At 42.5% G+C, this 23,374-nt stretch overlaps 1 protein-coding gene across 7 annotated transcripts in view; it reads left to right on the forward strand.

The window, feature by feature from the left end:
- LOC115105430 (neural cell adhesion molecule 1-like) overlaps positions 1–23,374 on the forward strand; it is a 299,957-nt gene that overhangs the window by 242,271 nt on the left and 34,312 nt on the right. For 6 of the 7 annotated variants that reach the window (XM_029627481.2, XM_029627482.2, XM_065007294.1 and 3 more), the window contains 5 exons: positions 4,098–4,248; positions 7,937–8,121; positions 13,420–13,516; positions 14,487–14,654; positions 19,555–19,680. In XM_029627481.2, coding sequence (XP_029483341.1) covers positions 4,098–4,248; positions 7,937–8,121; positions 13,420–13,516; positions 14,487–14,654; positions 19,555–19,680 — 727 coding nt within the window. Of the gene's footprint in view, positions 1–4,097; positions 4,249–7,936; positions 8,122–13,419; positions 13,517–14,486; positions 14,655–19,554; positions 19,681–21,796; positions 21,812–22,252; positions 22,289–23,374 lie in introns of all 7 variants that reach the window. The other variant, XR_010460519.1, reaches the window with a different exon arrangement.

Raw genomic sequence — 23,374 nt, forward strand, 5'->3', positions numbered from 1 at the left:
TCTCTCTCTATCCTGTTTCTCTTGATGTGACAACACAAGAAGAGCTGCACGAGGTGAGGGTGTGACATGAGCCTCGCCAGCGACCAACCCTCACAATGTAAAGCGGTGTGCACACTGCTTATATATGACATTTTCTCCCCGCCTCGGAACACATGTAATGCAGTAGGCCCTGCATGTACAGCTTACCACCAATTACTAGGTGAGGGAAGCTGCTCTGTAGACAACCTTGTATACTAACAGGTTAAGGATTGTGAGACGGAAACAGGATGGAACCCACGCTTCAAAAAGCCTGTCAGTAATTTAAACCACTCAATGCCTTTGGCTCATGACTAAGCCATCCCACCTTAAAATCGACTTACTGAATAGATTGAATTGCAAAGCCCCAAACGTGCGATACAGACCAAATCCCCTCTGGCCATCACACAAGTAATTTGTAGACTTAAGAAGACCTTCCAAATGTGTCACAATGTCATATATAATAAAGAAGTTCTGGCTCAGGGACATTGACCAGAAGATCAATTGCTGACTTTTTCCCTCCACTGGTCCAATGATTAGATTATCATGATGCGCAGGGTTTTTCTTTATATTTACTATTTTATTAATTGTAGAATAATAGCGAAGACATCAAAAACATGAAATAACACATACAGAATCATTTAGTAACCAAAAATGTGTTAAACAAATGAAAATATATTTTAGATTTGAGATTCTTCCAAGTAGCCACCCTTTGCCTAAATGACAGCTTTACACACACTTGGCATTATCTCAACCAGCTTCATGAGGTAGTCACCTGGAATGCATTTAAATTAACAGGTGTGCCTTGTTAAAAGTTCATTTGTGAAATTTCTTTCATTAATGCGTTTGAGCCTATCGGATGTGTTGTGACAATGTGGGGGGGATTACCCTATTTGGTAAAATATCAAGTCCATATTATGGCAAGAACAGCTCAAATAAACAAAGAGAAACGACAGTCCATCATGAAGGCCAGTCAATCCGGAATATTTCAAGAACGTTGAATGTTTCTTCAAGTGCAGTCGCAAAAACCATCAAGCACTATGACGAAACTGGCTCTCATGAGGACCGCCACATGAAAGGAAGACCCAGAGTTACCTCTGCTGCAGACGAGAAGTTCCTTAGAGTTACCAGTCTCAGAAATTGCTGCCCAAATAAATGCTTTACAGAGTTCAAGTAACAGACGCATCTCTACGTCAACTGTTCAGAGGAGACTGCATGAATCAGGCCTTTATGGTTGAATTGCTGCAAAGAAACTACTACTAAAGGACACCAATAAAAAGAAGAGACTTGCTTGGGCCAAAAAACACGAGCAATTGACATTAGACCAGTGGAAATCTGCCCTTTGGTCTGAGTCCAAATTTGAGATTTTTGCTTCCAACCACCGTGTCTTTGTGAGATGTAGAGTAGGTGAATGGATGATCTCCGTATGTGTGGATCCCACCATGAAGCATGGAGGAGGAGGTGTGATGGTGTGGAGGTGCTCTGCTGGTGACACTGTCTGTGATTTATTTAGAATTCAAGGCACACTTAACCAGCATGGCTACCACAGCATTCTGCAGCGATACGCCATCCCATCTGGTTTCCGCTTTGTCCCACTATCATTTGTTTTTCAATAGGACAATGACCCAACACACCTCCAGGCTGTGTAAGGGCTATGTGACCAAGAAGGAGAGTGATGGAGTGCTACAACAGATGGCCTCCACAGTCAACCGACCTCAACCAAATTGAATTGTTTTATACTTTTGGTTACTACATGATTTCATATGTGTTATTTCATAGTTTTGATGTCTTCACGATTCTACAATGTAGTAAATAGTCAAAATAAAGAAAACCCCTTGAATGAGTAGGTGTGTCCAAACCTTTGACTGGTACTGCACATGTCGCTGCTATTGCTTTAGGGAGAACGTGAGACATAGACTTTCCATATAAGTAATGATGCTCCCTTTACTCATTAGTTTTGTTAGGGTCAACACTTATTTTGAGACTGGAATCCTGCTTGCCATGTAACATTTGCAAGATGGCGTGACTCAGTTTGACGTGTATAAGCGTGCTACTAACACTACGATCATGATTAACATCTCACATCTAATGACAGCTTTTGTAATAGGGTGTCAGCTGGCAGGACAAACAAAAAAAGATTAAAACGTGTCATGGAAGTGTCTCCTCTTGAATGGTTCAAACTGGTCACATTGGGCCAGTGAGTGGTGCGCAGTCAATTAACGTTCATGTTTACCATGATATCAGCATGTGCCATTCATTATTCAACCTGCCCATTAAATGTCATATTGAGTGTCTGTACCATTCTGATTTTGTCATTGAAATAGCTCTTTATCATAGAGTAATGAAAACAGTCCTTTGCACTTCGGTTTGCACTGAAACATCAATCTGAATATTTTGTCTATTGGATCAAGCTTTAGATGTTCAAATACCTACAGATGTAGGATCTTAATTTGATCAACCTGTTGCAGGAGAACTTTAAAACTTGTAGTGTATTTGAGGTTTAAAAAGACTTCTGATGTTTGTAATTTCCATTTTGATACTTCAGACTTGATTTTCCCTTAAGAAAAATGTATCAAACTCTACATAAATGTCCATGAATTATAATATTCCACATAATAATTGCTGCTGAATTTCCATGCTGTAGCAAACTGGCTCAAGTTAAGAGCTTACATCTGTATTGGGTCATCAGCTTTTTCCAGTTTATTATAATCGGAACAATACTACCCTCTGTTACCTTATTTCTATACAGGCTCATAAGACACAGGAGCAGATGCTTGCTCTAACAGTCCCTTAACACAAGATTAATGTTGCCCTTTGAGAAGGTTGTAGGACACGCCTCAGCTCCTCAGCCAGCTCGGTTTTTAAAGTGCTGCACAGCCATAGTCACTACACGGAGAACATAACACAATAGTATCTAGCATTGTATAAGGACTGCTTTATAGCCTTGCCAAAGATCGAATAGAATTTTCAGCCTAACAAATGGAATAGGGACCAGTAAATTTTAACGTTAACAAGTTCCAGACGCACAATTAGGGCTTTTTGTTTGCTCAGATTAGTCACGTCAGCCAGAAAATGGTACGTTGCACGGAGCTGTGCACTATTACCATCAGAAAGATGCACAGGTGTGTGAGAGCCAAATCATACTTAATCTCATTTCACACATTCCAATGTTCCATGAATATGAAGAAGGGAGAGCGAATGAAAAAATACGTACCAAATAATAAACGTCTAATTGGATTAATTTTCCTTGCCCCCAAATTGCAGGCAATCTGCTCTGAACCAGATAGCATCACAATACACAATTGATAGGATTGTAGGGACTAGCGGTTAGCTGGAGCCTGGCTAGTGAAAAATCTGTTTGTCAGTTCAGGAATGTTCAGTTCAGTGTTAGCCAGTAATTAGCTATTAGGAAAGGCGCTTTGTCTCGAGCAAAATGCTCTCCCTCCTAGATTATACCCAACCAGATTGCAGAATCGGGACAGTACGTACACACAGGATGATGCCGGTATTGACACTTAAAGTACTAAAAACTCTTCGTTGGGAAGTCCACACAATAGGGAGGGGTGTCACATATAAAATCTTGATCTATTATTAAAATAAAGCAAAAGCTGAAGTGTGATGCTGTTTTATAAAATAGTCCTAGAGAGTTAGTAGTTTAGCAAGTAGATGTATTTCTGCCCATTGGTGTGAAGCTGTGTGTAGCCCAAAAGAAGCTGGGAAAAAAGTTGTTAGTGGATTTTTTTTCCAGCCATGCTTTTAGAACCTGCTGCATTGATGTGCTCCATTATTGATGTGTTTGGTTCTCCTGCCACCTCCTGCAAAGCAGCCCAGAAAAAATACCTAAATATCTGTCTCAGTCTGATGGGAGCTTACCGTATTTATTTGGCAGCATTTTGTTAAGGAATTGAGTAGAGAAAACAAATCTATTAAAAATACAAATCTGTCCAAATGTGACAGGTGCACAGAAAAAAATATATATATAAAACCGAAGAAAGAAGGTTGCACCTTGAGTGGTCGAAGAAGAATCCCAAAACATGAAATTGTCAGTGTTAATTGTGTTTCTTCTCTGTTCTTCCCCGTAGAGTCTTGATGGGAATGTTGTGGTGCGTAGTCACGCACGGGTTTCCTCTCTCACCTTGAAGTATGTCCAGTTCACCGATGCCGGCCACTACCTCTGCACTGCCCGCAACTCCATCGGTCAAGACCAGCAGACCATGTACCTGGAAGTCCGCTGTAAGACACCCATCTGTCTGTCTCTATTAGCTTGTTGTCAGCGCTCTTTCACATCACATTTCACTAATACCACTTTTTACCTGGATCTTCAAAAGTTCCATGAGTTGTCACCTTCTATTTGCGTATAGTAATTTTTGACTAAATCGAAGAGAATGTCCTGAAGAGTGATAGTCCAAAAAAATTCTAGATCAGAAAGTTACCAAAAGACGCATACACCTTTACTTTGACACAATTTTACCCAGAAGCCATTGACCCAATGACCTTGACCCATAGATGTTTCCTTTATGCTGTGTCACTAGAGTTCAGTGGATTGTTCAATATCTAGCACTGTGTAATGATGGCTTTGTAGCCTTGCCAAAGATTTTATTGAATTTTCTGCCTAACCAATTGAGTAGGGGCCAGTAAGTTTCAATGTTAACAAGTTCCAGACTCACAGTTAGGGCTTTTTGTTTGATCAGATTAGTCACTTCAGCCTGTTAACGGTACGTAGCACGGAGCTGTGCACCATTACCATCAGAGAGATGCGCAGGCAAGGGAGAGCCAAATTGTGCTTAATCTCATTTTGCACGTTCAAATGTTCCATGAAAATGAAGGGAGAGAGAATGAAAAAAATATGTACCAAATAATGAACGTTCAATTAGATGAATTTCCCCCAAAACACAGGTAATATGCTCCTAAAATCAGATAGCATCATGATACACAATTGATAGGATTGTAGGGACTAGCGGTTAGCTGGAGTCTGGCTCGTGAGTAATCAGATTGTTAGTTCAGTAATGTTAGTTTAGGGTTGTTCAGTGTTAGCCAGTAATTAGCGATAAGAAAAGGTGCTTTGTCTCTGGCAAAGCACTTTCCCTCCTAGAGTAAACCCAACCAGATTGCAGAATCAGGACAGCATCTAAACATAGGATGATGCCGGTATCGACACGTACAGTACTCAACTCTCAATTGAGACACTCACTTCACATTATCTGTAGTATGCGGTGTGTGTTTGTGCTACTCATGTGCTGATATTTAAAAAATCTGTCTTGCCCTTTCGGTTGGTAAAAATATCTTGTGAAAACAATGATTGTTTTAGCTCTCCTCTCGATAAGCGCAGGGTTTATTTTGAGAAACCCATTTAGCTGTAATTGAACAGCGGGGTTCATTGCAGAGTCAGACAGTGGGTTGAGATTTCAGAGAGGGAGCAAGGCCTTATCGGTGGAGCAGGGATGGAGAATCTGCCGACTCGACGATGTCCATCAATCCCAAAAGCTGGTGACCGCAATGCTATCAAGTGCCCAGTGTCAGACGTCGGAACCAAAGCTAACAGCATCAGGGGAGGCGTCAGTATCAAGGACATATGAGAGAGAAGAACAATATTTTACACAGCTTATATGGGCCCAGGGAAGCCCAGGGTTATTTTCTTACAATATTAAACATGATTAACTAAAACAGTTTTGGGGGGTGTGTGGTAGATCAATAAATTGTGATAGCTTTAATAGCAGTTGAGGTAGTGAAGGGAGAGTCTGTGGCGCTAAGTCAACAGCACTGAATTGGTTACAGCAAGTGTGTAGAGTAGCAATAGGTGAAAGTGAGTGCAGTCCACACACTGTACAGAGTTTTACTGACAACTGGTTGATTTATGCCATGTGACATTAAAGGCCAAACAATGAACCATAACCATAAAACAACAAATAAGAATAAAATATAAGTCCTTCTTACATGGCAGCTTATTTATTATTCACATTCGTGTCCATAAAGCACAAATTGCATAATAAAACAAATTGATAGTGTAGTGGTGACTGGAATGAAGATTCAGCCTCTGTCTTATCTAGTGTTATTTTTACACAGTTGCTGGCTCATCACTTTTACCCCTGAATGCAGCTTACCACAGCAGCCTTTATGATTTTATTTCATGGTGTAGCACAACGTTACTATGCTCACCATATGATATATACCATTTTATGTCCTCATAGAAAGACAAACAGAATTGCGAACTTTTTGAGTGTTAAACTTTTTATTTATAGTGGTTAAACCTAGGTATTGTGGGAGACGTATCCAGAAAATAACACTAGAAACCACACCCTGAATAATATACTACACTGCTCAAAAAAATAAAGGGAACACTTAAACAACACAATGTAACTCCAAGTCAATCACACTTCTGTGAAATCAAACTGTCCACTTAGGAAGCAACACTGATTCACAATAAATTTCACATGCTGTTGTGCAAATGGAATAGACAACAGGTGGAAATTATAGGCAATTAGCAAGACACCCCCAATAAAGGAGTGGTTCTGCAGGTGGTGACCACAGAACACTTCTCAGTTTCTATGCTTCCTGGCTGATGTTTTGGTCACTTTTGAATGCTGGCGGTGCTTTCACTCTAGTGGTAGCATGAGACGGAGTCTACAACCCACACAAGTGGCTCAGGTAGTGCAGCTCATCCAGGATGGCACATCAATGCGAGCTGTGGCAAGAAGGTTTGCTGTGTCTGTCAGCGTAGTGTCCAGAGCATGGAGGCGCTACCAGGAGACAGGCCAGTACATCAGGAGACGTGGAGGAGGCCGTAGGAGGGCAACAACCCAGCAGCAGGACCGCTACCTCCGCCTTTGTGCAAGGAGGAGCAGAAGGAGCACTGCCAGAGCCCTGCAAAATGACCTCCAGCAGGCCACAAATGTGCATGTGTCTGCTCAAACGGTCAGAAACAGACTCCATGAGGGTGGTATGAGGGCCCGACGTCCACAGGTGGGGGCCAGAGAACACCAAGATTGGCAAATTCGCCACTGGCGCCCTGTGCACTTCACAGATGAAAGCAGGTTCACACTGAGCACGTGACAGAGTCTGGAGACGGCGTGAGAACATTCTGCTGCCTGCAACATCCTCCAGCATGACCAGTTTGGCGGTGGGTCAGTCATGGTGTGGGGTGGCATTTCTTTGTGGGGCCGCACAGCCCTCCATGTGCTCGCCAGAGGTAGCCTGACTGCCATTAAGTACCGAGATGAGATCCTCAGACCCCTTGTGAGACCATATGCTGGTGCGGTTGGCCATGGGTTCCTCCTAATGCAAGACAATGCTAGACCTCACGTGGCTGGAGTGTGTCAGCAGTTCCTGCAAGAGGAAGGCATTGATGCAATGGACTGGCCCGCCCGTTCCCCAGACCTGAATCCAATTGAGCACATCTGGGACATCATGTCTCGCTCCATCCACCAACGCCACGTTGCACCACAGACTGTCCAGAAGTTGGCGGATGCTTTAGTCCAGGTCTGGGAGGAGATCCCTCTGGAGACCATCCGCCACCTCATCAGGAGCATGCCTAGGCATTGTAGGGAGGTCATACAGGCACGTGGAGGCCACACACACTACTGAGCCTCATTTTGACTTGTTTTAAGGACATTACATCAAAGTTGGATCCGCCTGTAGTGTGGTTTTCCACTTTAATTTTGAGTGTGACTCCAAATCCAGACCTCCATGGGTTGATAAATTTGATTTCCATTGATCATTTTTGTGTGATTTTGTTGTCAGCACATTCAGCTATGTAAAGAAAAAAGTATTTAATAAGAATATTTCATTCATTCAGATCTAGGATGTGTTATTTTAGTGTTCCCTTTATTTTTTTGAGCAGTGTATTATAGTATTCATTATAGTGTTTTAGCTATGTACAGATGTCTAGTGCAGACATAACATGCCCCTCCCCGTGTTGTTGCAGATGCTCCCAAGATCCAGGGCTCGGTGACGGTCTACACCTGGGAAGGGAACGCAGCCAACATCAGCTGTGAGGTGCTGGCTCATCCGGGAGCCTCAGTGGTGTGGTTCAGAGATGGCCAGCAGCTGTCTAGCACTAACACCACCAACGTCAAGATCTACAACACACCAGCTGTCAGCTACCTCGAGGTATGGTACAATAGGGATATGAGGGCCCCAAAACTGTGTGTACAGTATGTGATGCATGATATCACATTTTTAAGAATGCACTCCATACAATGTAATGCCAAACATAGTCTGGTTCCTGCATAGCATGCATGGCTAAAACAAACGAGATTCCCTTGCAGAACCCTGACATTTCTGCATGCAATGATTCAGTAACAAGTTTGCTGAAAGCTTCATTTTAGCTGTAATCCAACCAAAGTAGAGCACCCATTTAACATACTGAAACTTCCTAATGATACCAGGGAGTAATTGACTGCTCAAGTTGAGACGTGCTTAGGCTGACCAACTAAGTATGACGGTAATGTTATCTCGCAATTAACTGTCAGTGAAATGATAGCACACGGATGTTATATCACCATAATACACCGTGGCTATTTTGTGTCAAGGTCCCTGGAGAGAGAATAATTGTTCGTATTAATTGTTGATGGCATAATTCTTTCTGAGGTACTTTAGAGACGCTTTTATGTAACGTGAAATACAATAATACAACTGGATATATACTGGTATGTGTTTTTTTCCTGAACCATTTTGGTTTAAGTGCCTTTCTCAAGTTAAATAAAGGTTCAATTAAAAAAAAAAAATATCATAAATAAGTGCCTTTCTCAAGGACTGTAGTTGCAGTTAGAGCGTTGTAACCGGAAGGTTGCTGGATCGAATCCCCGAGCTGACAAGGTCAAAATCTGTCATTCTGCCCCTGAGCAAGGCAGTTAACCCACTGTTCCCCGGGCTCCGAAGACATGGATGTCAATTAAGGCAGCCCCCCACCTCTCTGATTCAGAGGGTTGGGTTAAATGCGGAAGACACATTTCAGTTGAGTATATTCAGCTGGACAACTGACTAGGTACCCCCCTTTCCCTTTCCTCCTGAGATTGACAACTACCTGTTGGTTAATACACAATTCACCTAAGGCAAGCTCAAACTGGGTAACGCCAGCAGCACATATGTGACCACATTTCCCAATTGAGACTTATGTACCATTTCCAATATTGGCTTTTCTGTACACTTTACAAAAGTACAGACTCCGAGCTTCAAACGGGTATATCATACACTGCAGTTGGGTGGAAAATGGAACAAGGGATAGATGGCCTTAGCATCCCCAGGCACACCTGGCTACATAATAATCTGGCTAAGTGGAGTCTTTTGTTTAGACATGTAGCAAGCTAGCTAGCTAAACAAGTTCATGAACCATAATCCCAACCCATACAGTTTAGCAATACAAATGGATTTCTGACTAAATGAGATCCGATTTATAACGTTAGCTGGCATTAGATACCAAGCAACTAACATTAGCTAGCTAGTTAGGTTTAATGTTGGCCAAAACTGTTGATCTTCCTTTCTTCCCCATCACTGTCATCAGACAACTCTGCATTGTCTGGTGCAATATCAGTTGTTCAGTGACATTGCTATCATCTTTTCAAAAAATCTGCAATACACTGCTGATCAGTGAAGCCCCCAATTATGTTATAGACCAGGGGTCTCCAACCTTTTCAAGCATGAGAGCTACTTGAAAACATTTCTCCTTAAAATATATTTTATAGCTTTCAAATAGGCACATTCTCCTCTTCTCTGGGTCCTTGGTGTACAAGCGATGTTTTTTTCTGTCAATATACCTGGTAAAATAATGGTTAATAAACAACTCTAAGGGGCCCTATCAAATTAGCTTTTGTATTTTCCAGAATTTTGTTTTCTGTTTTATTTTTCCTGGCTTAAATGTTTTTGACTCTCAATATTACAATTATTCATAGAGAAACAACAAAAAATGGGTCCATGTCAATGCTTAAATCGCATCAGAAGACCAATTTTGAGGTCTAAACCAAAAAAATGAAGAAAAATATTTGAGTGTCATTCCCATTTAATTTCACATTTAGGAAGAGAGGAATGTGTCAGTCTAGGGACGTTTCAGCCTACTGCTGCAGCACATGTCATGGCAGAATTTGCAAAATGATGACCACCCATGATACAAATAATCATATCTTTCTGTCATGTAAGCCCACTTTGCAGTTAACATTTAATTGAGAAGGTTTTTGCAGAAAGTCTTTCTGTCTAGATGTTTATCATTACTAGCATTCCTAACTGGCTACATACTGAGTGATAGACAAATGCGCACACAAAACAGACAGACCTGCTGGATATTAATTGGCAGATTTGTTAAGTTTGGCTTTTTAAGGCAATAGTGGCTAACCAGGTGTGGGGTAATGCCAATGTGGCTTTGTTTGGATAGTAGCCAGGAGCTTGTTTAAGAAAGTTTGCAATGGGACACATGTAGAAAATTCATGTACTTTCAGAATTGCTTGGTGAGCCACTCATATGTGGGCTGCGAACTACTGGTAGCTTGCGATCTACCTGTTGGAGACCCCTGCTGTCAAGTGTCAGTGTGCAGCGGTGAGGACGGAGTCAGGCGCAGGACACAGAACTGAGTAAAATAACGTACTTTACTCAAAAAGAAACAACCATACAATTCCACACAGGAAAAATACACCATAACACAGAAGTCTACTAACACTCAACAAGGAACAATCACGCACAAAACATATTAGGAACCAGAGGGTTAAATAGGATAAATAATTATAATGTAATGGGAACCAGGTGTGTACAATCAAGACAAAACAAATAGAAAAAGAAAAAGAAACGTAGATCGGTGGCAGCTAGAAAGCCGGTGACGACGACTGCCGAACGAACAAGGAGAGGCACCAACTTCGGCAGAAGTCGTGACACCTGCCTGTTATAGACAGTAGCCTGTGGCATTGTAAAACAATCAGAACCCATCTCTCAGCATGACCAGCCCCTCCATTATCTTAGCCATTCAAGGCTAGCCAGGAAGGATCCTAAAAACGGATCACCTACAAGTTGATTATTAAGGCACATGAAAGTTCACTTTTTTTCTCACTTGAGAGCTCCAGAAACACATTGTTAAAAAAAAACGAATGTCAAAATCTAATTTTCACATGTTGTATATAAATGTTACATATTTTTAATTTAGAGTTCACCACACATGTGAATTGCTGTTTCACATGTTAAGAACTTTCACATGTGAAAATCAGATATGCAGTTTCATGTGTGAGAAACTCATGTGAAAATCTCAAATTCACCTGTGTAAATCTAATTTGCAGTTTCATATGTGTAATTTGCAGTTTCACATGTAAAGAACATTCACATGTGAAAACTCATGTGAAAATCTCACTTTCACATGTGGAATTGCAGGTTCACATGTTTTGGTGAAATAGTGTTATTCTCCTCACATGTGAAGAGGTAGTGTTAACATATTGCTGTAGCAATGCAATTGCTATTTGTAATGTAATTCTGTTAAGGTAACTTAGCCTACCTGAGTATAATAATTCTAGTGTGTTATAAATGATTATTTTGTATTTCTGAGCCATCCATTCGGATGTGTTACTGCTGCAGGCGCACACCTCTCTTCATACATTGGTCAGTAACTGTTGGAAGAAGCTCAGTAAAAAGAACAGAAAAGCGAAGGCTATGTGTTTCCCTATTTATCCTTTTTAACATGTAAGAATTTGTGCTGTCAGTTAATCCAATTAACTCAAGTTAGTGCACACTGTCTGAAAGCGTTCAAAATACACTGAAAACATCCAACATACATCATCTATACAACTAGAAACAACAATGCGATGACAAAACAAGTTGACTTTGAGGTTAAAGAAAGTGTGCTTGTCAATTTACCAGATTTTGCTAATTGTTACTTTGGACAAAATCAAAACGGCAATATTCTTATAATGTTTTTTGTATTAATTTAAATAGAAATTACAGCTCAGTTTGAGCAAATTATACATTTGTGATTAATCACAGCAAATTCTGCGGGAAACTAGATTACATTTGAATCGTTTGACAGCCCTAGTTGACATTAAAATGTGAAAAAAGCTTGTGAAAGTTTAGCGGACATGCGTCAGTCATGGTTGCTCATGGTCATGTGATGAGGTATCCCTGCCTGCAACTTAAACATTAGTGTTGGCCCTCTTGGGCGGGTGGTCAAGACATTGGCACAGAGAAGAATGAGACAGATATTTCACTGGAAGTATAAATGTGAGGCATCCACTTACTACCAAATATCATAGTGAGAGGATGCCCAGCAGTGGTAGAAGATGGATTTTGACTGACATTCTGCAAATTTTCTCATTGATGAAACATTTGATCTCAATACAAGCTTTGTAGAGAGAGCATCGCTGCGAAGGTGGAGTCATGCGTCCTTCGAAACATGACCCACCTAACCGCGCTCATAACACCTGCCAGCTTAACTCATAAACCAGCCACACCAATGTGTCAGAGGAAACACCATTCAACTGATTCCCGACCACGGCCGTTTGTTTGCACAGCCCGGGAAATGAACCCAGGTCTGTAATAATGCCCCTAGCATTGCATGCGATGCAGTGCCTTAGACCGCTGCGCCACTCTAGAGGCTCTCAATGCAGTTGTTTTTATTCCCAAAACTAAAATCTGCTATGAACAGATTGGACTAAATTGCGTTGTTTAGGAGTGCAAAGGCGAATTGAGTTATTGCACACTTCACATAGTAGGTGTTCTCTAACGGGCAGATGCATGCTAAAACGGGCCAATAGGATCTCACTAGCTCGTGCTTTGTTCTGCCCACCACCTTGCTTGTTCTGCCCACTATGACTCATCTGTTCCCATTGGAAACGACAGGCTGTGGTCGATCTTGGTTAAGTTATAAAAATCTTTGACAGTGGCGTCTGCCGTGGGAGACCCGGGTCCTAATCTCGGCATTTATAAAAGCACACGTGAAACTTGTTGGGAAACCACAGTCAATGGTTGCGTCCCAAATTGCACCCTCTCCCCTATATAGTTCACTACTCTTGACCAGAGCCCAAGATTCTAAGTATTCTAAGCTTTATAATGAGAATAGGGTGCCATTTGGTACGCAAGCATTGAGTCTGTTCCCAGGACCTGGGTGGACACAGTCAGCATGCATAACCTTCTGTGCGGAATCTCAGGCAGTGAGTGTGCCCATTCAAAAGTGGGTTTCATGCCCAGTGTCCCCTGAACCTAGAACGCTCTCTGTGGCAAAGAGGCCTGTATGACCCGCTGGCACATTTACCTTAAGATGCCTGGTTAATGGTGCCACCAGAGGGGCCCACTGCCCCGTTACTCGATCATTTTCGAGCAAGACGTACGCCAGAGGTGAGGAACAAAGAGCGCTGCTAGCACCATGGCGATGAGATCCTCAGTAATCAACAAGACCATCTGGGGTAAATCAGATCATTGAAGAAAAAAAAAATCTTCTTCCAGGTCACCCCAGATTCCCAGAATGACTTTGGAAGCTACAACTGCACAGCTACCAACATGATCGGAGCAGAGTCCAAGGAGTTCCTCCTGATCCCAGCAGGTCAGTCAACAGGGCTTACTCTGTGATACTGTACACTGATTTCCCTTATTCAGATGATTCATATGTATTCATTATTAAAACAGTTGATACTGTATAGCTGAACAAATATGGCAATAGAAAGTTTGTATTTTAGTTAAATGGAAGGTGCATATAGTACAGCCACACAGTGCCGTTAGCACACCTTAAGCAGCTTCAACCAATTATTTCTGGAACAGTTCAGAAGTTGTCTCGATTTTACTTCCGAAACCACAAGTATTTCTGTGTCAGTTTCATACATCACATCTGGAGGTCAACATAGGGCTTTTAGCTTCAAGATCAGTTACTTTTCAGTTGTTAAGGTGAAATGCAATTGTGATTTAAAAACATAATGGGTGTAATTTCCAGGGCGTTTACAAAGACATTTTGGCGTTAAGTACACATTTAAGGCTGCTATTTTGGTGGACTATAAAGCAGTACAGACGTCAAGGGTAGTTGGACAAGCGTTATTTTATTCATCTGCAACACAGTGGTGACTGCCACTTTAACACATTTGTTAGTGAAGTGGCACTGTGCTTGTGAGTGCACCAATGGAAGAACCATTGTTACATTTTTTTAAAGCCAGTTGAGAAAAGATATGGCAGATTTGGCTGTTACAATTGTTTCCCTGTGTCCAGTGTCAGTAAACCATGTGTGTCTCAGAATATCACCCCAACATGTTCTTGCCAATATAATTTGGAAGATGTCATTTGGATAATTCCCTTGCAGTTGGGACATCATTTCACATGTAGCTCCCATTGCCTGTAGTATCATGGGACTTCCAAAATCTTAAAAAGGTGATTGGCTGATCTCTTCATATATGGCCTTTTGACTGGATGAATCCGGGCACATTTCTCTTTATATGATTGGTTGAATCCTTGAGTCTGATTGGCTGCACATCCCGTGGGTCTCGAGGGCCAGGATTTAACCTGTATGTCTCTGTGGTGTTGTGTAGATGTGCCGTCGGCACCCGCCATCGAGCGAGTGGAGCCCTTCTCCAGCACCGCCGTTGTGGAGTTTGAGGAGCCCGATGCCAGCGGCGGCGTTGCCATCCTCAAGTACCGGGCAGAGTGGCGCATGCAGGGTGAAGACTGGACCGGCAGGGAGTACGATGCAGAGGAGGGTGAGTTGTACACACACACACACACACACACACACACAGACACACTGAGCAGCCCACCACAAAATGACATTGCCAGTAGGACTCCAAGTAGACTAGTTTATGCCAGATGGTTGAAATGTGAACGTCAGCCTTCAGTTCTGAATAAGGCCCGTTTGTTGAAACCTAACCTAGTGTCAGAGCATTATTAATACCTTTCATATTGTGTCTTAGCCAGTGTTTTCTTGGAAGAGACAAATCCATCTCAATAGGATAAATAACATGTAAATAAAATATCAAAACTTATGTGAGATGTTGGGGTTGATATTAGAATTTAATTGTCAGCACAGTGATTCAGCCGAAATGACGACAAACACAAAGATGCACTAAATAACCAATCTGTCAGGGGCTGACAGGCCCTCCTTCCTGTCGAGTATATGTGGCACTGTGTCTATCTGTTGGTCTGTCTGTCTTATCCATGCTCACATGGGATATGTCAGCAGATTGTTGACAAGCTGTTCTGTCGAAAGAGCTGGCTGACACACGAAAGAGCTGGCTGACACACACACACACACACACACACACACATACAGTTCTGCAGACACACACATAACGCCATGCCAGCACACAGTCACACGGTGTAAGGCCTGCCGACAAATGCACGTAGATATCAAATCAAATCTAAGTTTATTTGTCACGTGCGCCGAATACAACAAGTAGACCTTACAGTGAAATGCTTACTTACAGCCTCTAACCAATAGTGCAAAAAAGGTATTAGGAGAACAATAGGTAAGTAAAGAAATAAAACAACAGTAAAAAGACTACATACATACACCGGTTAGTCAGGCTGTTTGAGGTAGCATGTAGATATGGTTAAAGTGACTATGCATACTGTATATGATAAACAGGGAGTAGCAGTAGCGTAAAAGACGGGTTGGTGGGTGGCGGGACACAATGCTAATAGCCCATTTAGCCAATGTGCGGGAGCACTGGTTGGTCGGCCCAATTGAGGTAGTATGTACATGAATGTATAGTTAAAGTGAGTGTGCATATATGATAAACAGAGAGTAGCAGCAGTGTAAAAGAGGGGTTGTTGGGGGTGGGGGGTGGCACAATGCAAATAGTCCGGGTAGCCATTTGATTACCTGTTCAGGAGTCTTATGGCTTGGGGATAAAAACTGTTGAGTAGCTTTTTTGTCCTAGACTTGGCACTCCGGTACCGCTTGCCATGCGGTAGTAGAGAGAACAGTCTATGACTGGGGTGGCTGAGGTCTTTGACAATTTTTAGGGCTTTCCTCTGACACCGCCTGGTGTAGAGGTCCTGGATGGCCGGTAGCTTAGCCCCAGTGATGTACTGGGCCATACGCACTACCCTCTGTAGTGCCTTGCGGTCAAAGGCCGAGCAATTGCCGTACCAATGTTGCAGCTGTAGAAACTTTTGAGGATCTCAGGACCCATGCCAAATCTTTTTAGTTTCCTGAGGGGGAATAGGCTTTGTCGTGCCCTCTTCACGACGGTTTTGGTGTGTTTGGACCATTCGAATTTGTTGTTGATGTGGACATCAAGGAACTTGAAGCGCTCAACCTGCTTCACTACTGCCCTGTTGATGAGAATGGGGGCGTGCTCGGTCCTCCTTTCCTGTAGTCCACAATTATCTCCTTTGTCTTGGTTACGTTGAGGGATAGGTTGATATTCTGGCACCACCCGTCCAGGTCTCTGACCTCCTCCCTAATGGCTGCCTCGTCGTTGTCGGTGATCAGGCCCACCACTGTTGTGTTGTCTGCAAACTTAATGATGGTGTTGGAGTCGTGCCTGGCCAGGGAGTACAGGAGGGGACTGAGCACGCACCCCTGGGGAGCTCCAGTGTTGAGGATCAGCGTGGCAGATGTGTTGCTACATACCCTCACCACCTGGTGGCTGCCCATCAGAAAGTCCAGGATCCAGTTGCAGAGGTAGGTGTTTAGTCCCAGGATCCTAAGCTTAGTGATGAGATTTGAGGGCACTATGGTGTTGAACGCTGAGCTGTAGTCAATGAATTGCATTCTCACATAAGTGCTCCTTTTATCAAGGTGGGAAAGGGCAGTTTGTAGTGCAATAGAGATCGCATCATCTGTGGATCTGTTTGGGCGGTTGCAAAATGGAGTGGGTCTAGGGTTTCTGGGAAAATGGTGATGATGTGAGCCATTACCAGCCTTTCAAAGCACTTCATGGCTACAGACTTGAGTGCTACGGGTCTGTAGTCATTTAGGCAGGTTGCCTTTGTGTTCTTGGACACAGGGACTATGGTGGTCTGCTTGAAACATGTTGGTATTACAGACTCAACCAGGGAAATGATGAAAATGTCAGTGAAGACACCTACCAGTTGGTCAGTACATGCCTGGAGCACACGTCCTGGTAATCCGTCTGGCCACACAGCCTTCAAATCAAATCAAATTGTATTTGTCACATACACATGGTTAGCAGATGTTAATGCGAGTGTAGCGAAATGCTTGTGCTTCTAGTTCCGACAATGCAGTAATCTAGTTAACAATTCCAAAACTACTACCTTATACACACAAGTGTAAAGGGATAAAGAATATGTACATAAAGATATATGAATGAGTGATGGTACAGAGCGGCATAGGCAAGATGCAGTAGATGGTATCGAGTACAGTATATACATATGAGATGAGTATGTAAACAAAGTGGCATAGTTTAAAGTGGCTAGTGATACATGTATTACATAAAGATGCAGTAGATGATATAGAGTACAGAATATACATATACATATGAGATAAATAATGTAGGGTATGTAAACATTATTCAGTAGCATTGTTTAAAGTGGCTAGTGATATATTTGACATCAATTCCCATCAATTCCCATTATTAAAGTGGCTGGAGTTGAGTCAGTGTGTTGGCAGCTGCCACTCAATGTTAGTGGTGGCTGTTTAACAGTCTGATGGCCTTGAGATAGAAGCTGTTTTTCAGTCTCTCGGTCCCAGCTTTGATGCACCTGTACTGACCTCGCCTTCTGGATGATAGCGGGGTGAACAGGCAGTGGCTCGGCTGGTTGTTGTCCTTGATGATCTTTATGGCCTTCCTGTGACATCGGGTGGTGTGTATGTTGACCTGTTTTTAAGGTCTTACTCATGCCGGCTACGGAGAGCGTGATCACACAGTCGTCCGGAACAGCTGATGCTCTCATGCATGCCTCAGTGTTGCTTGCCTCGAAGCGAGTATAGAAGTGATTTAGCTCATCTGGTAGGCTTGTGTCACTGGGCAGCTTGCAGCTGTGCTTCCCTTTGTAGTCTGTAATAGTTTGCAAGCACTGCCACATAAGACGAGCGTCGGAGCCGGTGTAGTATGATTCAATCTTAGCCCTATATTGACGCTTTGCCTGTTTGATGGTTCGTCGCAGGGCATAGCAGGATTTCTTGTAAGCTTCCGGGTTAGATTCCCGCAACTTGAAAGCGGCAGCTCTACCCTTTAGCTCAGTGTGAATGTTGCCTTTAATCCATGGCTTCTGGTTGGGGTATGTACGTACAGTCACTGTGGGGACGACATCCTCGATGCACTTATTGATAAAGCCAGTGTACTCCTCAATGCCATTGGAAGAATCCCGGAACATGTTCCAGTCTGTGATAGCTAAACAGTCCTGTAGTTTAGCATCTGCTTCATCTGACCACTTTTTTTTATTGACTGAGTCACGGGTGCTTCCTACTTTCATTTTTACTTGTAAGCAGAAATCAGGAGGATAGAGTTGTGGTCGGATTTACCAAATGGAGGGCGAGGGAGAGCTTTGTACACGTCTCTGTGTGTGGAGTACAGGCAATCTATAATTTTTTTCCCCTCTCGTTGCACATTTAACATGTTGATAGAAATTTGGTAGAACTGATTTAAAATTTGAAAGTCTCCGGCCACTAGGACCGCCGCCTCTGGGTGAGTCGTTTCCTGTTTGCTTATTTCCTTATGTAGCTGGCTGAGTGCGGTCTTAGTGCCAGCATCTGGCTGTGGTGGTAAAGCCACGAAAGTATAGCTGAAAACTCTCTAGGCGAGTAGTATGGCCTGAAATGTATTACAATATACTCTACTTCAGGCGAGCAAAATCTAGAGACTTCCTTAGATTTCGTGCACCAGCTGTTGTTTACAAATATGCACAGACCGCCCCCCCCTCGTCTTACCGGAGTGTGCTGTTCTATCGTGCCGGGTCAGCGTATGTCCCGCTAAGTGAATATGCATGTCGTCATTCAGCCACGATTCAATGAAACATAGGATATTACAGTTTTTGATGTCCCGTTGGTAGGATATTCGTGATCGTACCTTGTCTAATTTATTGTCCAATGATTGCACGTTGGCGAGTAGTATTGACGGTAACTGCAGCTTTCCCACTCGCCTTCTCCGGGTCCTCACGAGGCATCGGCTCTTTGACCTCTGTACCTGCTTTGTTTCCTCTTGCAAAAAACGGGGATGTCGGCCCTGTCGGGTGTTTGGAGAATGTCCTGCTTGTTGTGGAAAAAAATCTACTCATGGACTAGAAAATACACACATACATACATACACAGAAACAAACATAACCAACCTCAACATATGACTTTCTCGCACACCCTCGCCCCCACACACACAGGGTCAAGCATTACACCTCCCCACACACTCACTCAAACAAACGAGGACGAGCCTCCACGCTCGCTCATACACAAGAAACAGTCATGCCATCACACCCCTCTCCGCTCACAATCTTCTCCACCACACTTGCTCCTGGAAAGAGAGGAGATCAAAATAACAGCCAGCACTCTGTCCTGTCCTCTGCTCTTTTTAGCACAGGCCCTACCATCGCATTACTCTTCCTAGACCCATCCAAGACATGGGTTTCATCAGCCAGCCGGGTGACTGGGTCCGTGATGAGTAGCTTTAATGGAGCTTTCTAAAACCCTTTTTCCTCCGACAGGCCTGAGCATGATCACCATCGTTGGCCTGAAGCCCGAGACCTTCTATGAGGTCAAGATGTCCGCCATCAACGGCAAGGGCGAGGGCGAGAGCAGCCCTCCCCAGAACTTCAAGACTGAGCCAGTCCGTAAGTGCCTCCCTCCTTCCCTCTTCCCTCCTGCTCCCTCCCTTCTTCCCTGTCCCTCCTGCAGAGCGACAGCACTCACCTGACCGTAATGCTTTTCCTCCCCATCACCACCTAGTGCAGTCTAGCCATCCAGCCACGACCACCCCAAGCCCCCTGCGCCAAAAGCATAATGCATCCCCCTTCCGATCTCTCTGATAGACCAGCCACTCCACTCCGGGGATGCATTGCCAACTGACCCCAGACTGCGTGTCTGTTTGCATGGAAGGGTTGGGGAAGGAGGGCTAGGGACCTAGTGCTTCATATAATGGAGGGTGAAAGGGGGGTGCAATCCTAGTTTCTGTACCCCCCTCCCCACACACTGCTCCTTGTGACCATAGTGTCTGTGTGTTTGTCACGGTTCTTCATGAGGACAACTGAAGTTATCAGAGCATAATCCTTTGTCATTTTGAGATTTTCTCTCGACAGATATTTGATGGATCAATGAATGCTAATAATTGATTGAAAGGAGTTTTGTGTGAACATCACTTTGAAGCATCACTTACTACACAACCATCACTGAAGCATCACTCCTGGAAATTCTTAAACTTCTAAAGCATAGTGAATTTGGAATAAAACCATACATTATACATTTGCCAATATAATGGAATATCGTATGGAATAATGGTATCTTCAGATAAGTCAACACTGAGGGTTTGTTATTCTGAATCTCAGATGCCGTCACGAGTAAGAAGAGGTTGTTTCTGCACATTCTCGCTACGGAAAAATCCAAAAGTCAGGCAGTGAAAATATTGTTATACTTCTAGAGTAGCACGGGCATAGTGAGAGACAAATGTACTTCCTGATTAGTTTATAATTGCTCCTCTTTTTGGCTGTTTTATTAAGGCCACTTTACACAAATTAAGTAAGTGGAAAAAACTTGGAAGAGCTGCTTAATGAAATAGCATAATATTAATCTGGCGAGATTCACACACTGCGATAGCCATCCCAAAACACAGGTGCTGAAGGAATTAGAGAGTTGGAATGGAATAGCCACCCCATCTTTTCTCTTCTCCCTCCTAGTTTGCCAGTCATGCTGCTTGAAGTTGCTGTGCTGTTATAAAGGTTTATTCCGTTCTGATTGAACACATTGTATTTAAGACATGAATCAGTCTGATTCGGTTCTGCTTCTTGCCACGCTTCCATCTGTGCTTTAAACCTTCTGCTTCTGCAGCAGTCACCCTTAGCTGCCACTTGGATTGACCCTTTTTCAGTCTGAAGTCTAGAGGGATGCCTTGTCCTGTTATTACTTCGTCATTTGGAGCATTGAGTACCTTTTTTTAAAAATCAGATAAACAGTGATTTCATAATGCTCTGGATGTTTTCTTAGCTTTAAAGTACAGTGACATTATTTTAAGTCTATCCAGGATCCTTAAAGAGCAACTCCCCCACTTTTCAACCTCATATTCATTATCTCCAGAATCAAACCAGTGTTTACATATATGAAAACAGGGTATTTGTTTTGTAGGAAGAAAAAAAACATGTTAGAATGTTATACCGAATGTCATCATCAAAAGTTTTTTATTTTTTATTAAGTGATTTTCAAACACTGAGATTCGCAGTGATGTGGGAATCAAGAAAAAAACCTCCCTCTAGCTAGAAACCCTTTCCAGGTTTTGAAAATCCCTGTTTTTTTAAAAACTTTTAATCCTACCCTGTGATTTCACAAAGAAGTATTTTTTAGGACCTTTCTTATCTTTTTAACCATAGATCATTGAAACGTGCCATTTTTACAAATGTAAACACTGGTTTGGTGCTGGAGATGAGGAATATGAAATCAAAAAGTGGTGCAGTTGCCCTTTAACATGCCTAATTGATGATAAAGTACATTGATTAGGTATTTTTGAGTTCTCTAAATTTAGAATACTTGCTTCTTTTTTTACTGGTTATATATATATATATATATATATATATATATTACAAAAGTGAACTATCCTATTATCACTGTCGGTCATGGTTCATAGTCAATTCTGAAGTGACAGGACAGTCAACTTCTACCATTCTGTTCTCATTGTTTCTATTTCTACTGATTTTGTTATTCATGTTTACCCATCTCTCTTTGTTCACTTTGACTTCTCAGGCTATGCTTTCACAAGTAAGTTCTCATCCCTTTCTTTGTCTTTGTTTTCATTTCATCCATTTATTTGAAACATTCATTTCTGAAATCTTTGTAAAAAAATACTGAATTAACTATTGGTGGTAGTAGTAGTGTAGATAAAGTGTTTCCCAACTTCAGTCCTCGAGTACCCCCAACCCCCAAATGTTTGCCCTGGTCAATCCCTCGATGAGTTGAATCAGGTATGTTTTTCCAGTGCTACAACAAATAAAATGTGTTCTGTTGAGGTGTATTCAAGGACTGGAGTTGGGAAACTGGTGTAGATACATTTACTTTCAACGATGGAATTTGGTCTGTTATGTCATTGAATTAAGAATTTACTTGACCATTGCCTCAACCTTTTGATTGGGGCATTTTGGTAGAATATTTGCCTTCAAGCAAATACTCACGCAATATCTCTTGTCTCATAAACCTTTCCAGGTGGCATACCATTTCATTACTCTAACGTGGACTCAGGTTTGTCTTAGTTGTTGTAGTTTCTTAACATAGACATTGAATTTATAATAAGTGAGTGACCATGTACCATAGCAATTCCATAGTTCCATAGATCATTTATAGTACTTGCTTCTCCCCTGTAACTTGTCCCCTTTCCCTTTGTACAGTTGAACTGATTGACCCCTGATTGACTGCAAATAGTCACTCATCCCTTAGCCAATTGTACATATACGCAGTAATTAGTATGAACATAAGGAGAAATAACAACATGTTGGGAGAGTGTCATTGCTAATACAGTAGCATTTACAAACAAAGGCCTGAGCCGCAATGATGACTCATGGTTAATGCGGAACTATTTTAATGTAACTTGAGAAATCGGCAACAGACAGGATTCAGCCTCGGTTCAGCCTCGGCTGATAGTTTGTTGCCGTTATTAAGGCATCCCTAATTCGCCAGACAATCTGCTTTTCCTCTGGGTTTATAGCATCTCTGTTCAGCCATGACAGTGTGAGGCCCCATTACTGAGAAGCCTATTTTTCCCCTCATAAGACTGATACAGAAGGCAGAGAAGCGCAACAAAGACCATATCTCTAAATGATACGGATTCTCTTGGAGGAGATGGATCGCATCATCTGTTTTTGTAGTGGAGGTGAACCCGTCTGGATGGGAGAGGTGATTGGTGGGATAATGGTCCGAACACTCAACACTCACTTAACATTCATCAGGGCATGCGTGAATAACCAGGAGCCCAGGGATGTCATCAACTTTAGTCTTCTCTATTGCTGTATGCAGTTACTATGCTATTTCGAGTGGAAGGGACAACTTGTAAATGTAGTCCAAAGCAGTTGATGTTAAATTACATTTAATTGAGGAATTATTTCAAAGTATTGAGCTAAGTAGATGTATTCTGGTTATACAAGTTAACTCATCTCCTTTAATTAGGTTGTGTGTGCAGGCGTGTATGTCATAGTAGGGACTACAAGAAAGGTCCTAGTGAGTGCTCCTTATGTGTCATGCCATTGTACTAGGTTCCCGTGTGGCTCAGTTGGTAGAGCATGGCGCTTGCAACATCAGGGTTGTGATTTCCATTCCCGCGGTGTACCAGCA

The sequence above is a fragment of the Oncorhynchus nerka genome, linkage group LG22, assembly GCF_034236695.1.
Source record: "Oncorhynchus nerka isolate Pitt River linkage group LG22, Oner_Uvic_2.0, whole genome shotgun sequence".
Taxonomy (NCBI): Eukaryota; Metazoa; Chordata; class Actinopteri; order Salmoniformes; family Salmonidae; genus Oncorhynchus; species Oncorhynchus nerka.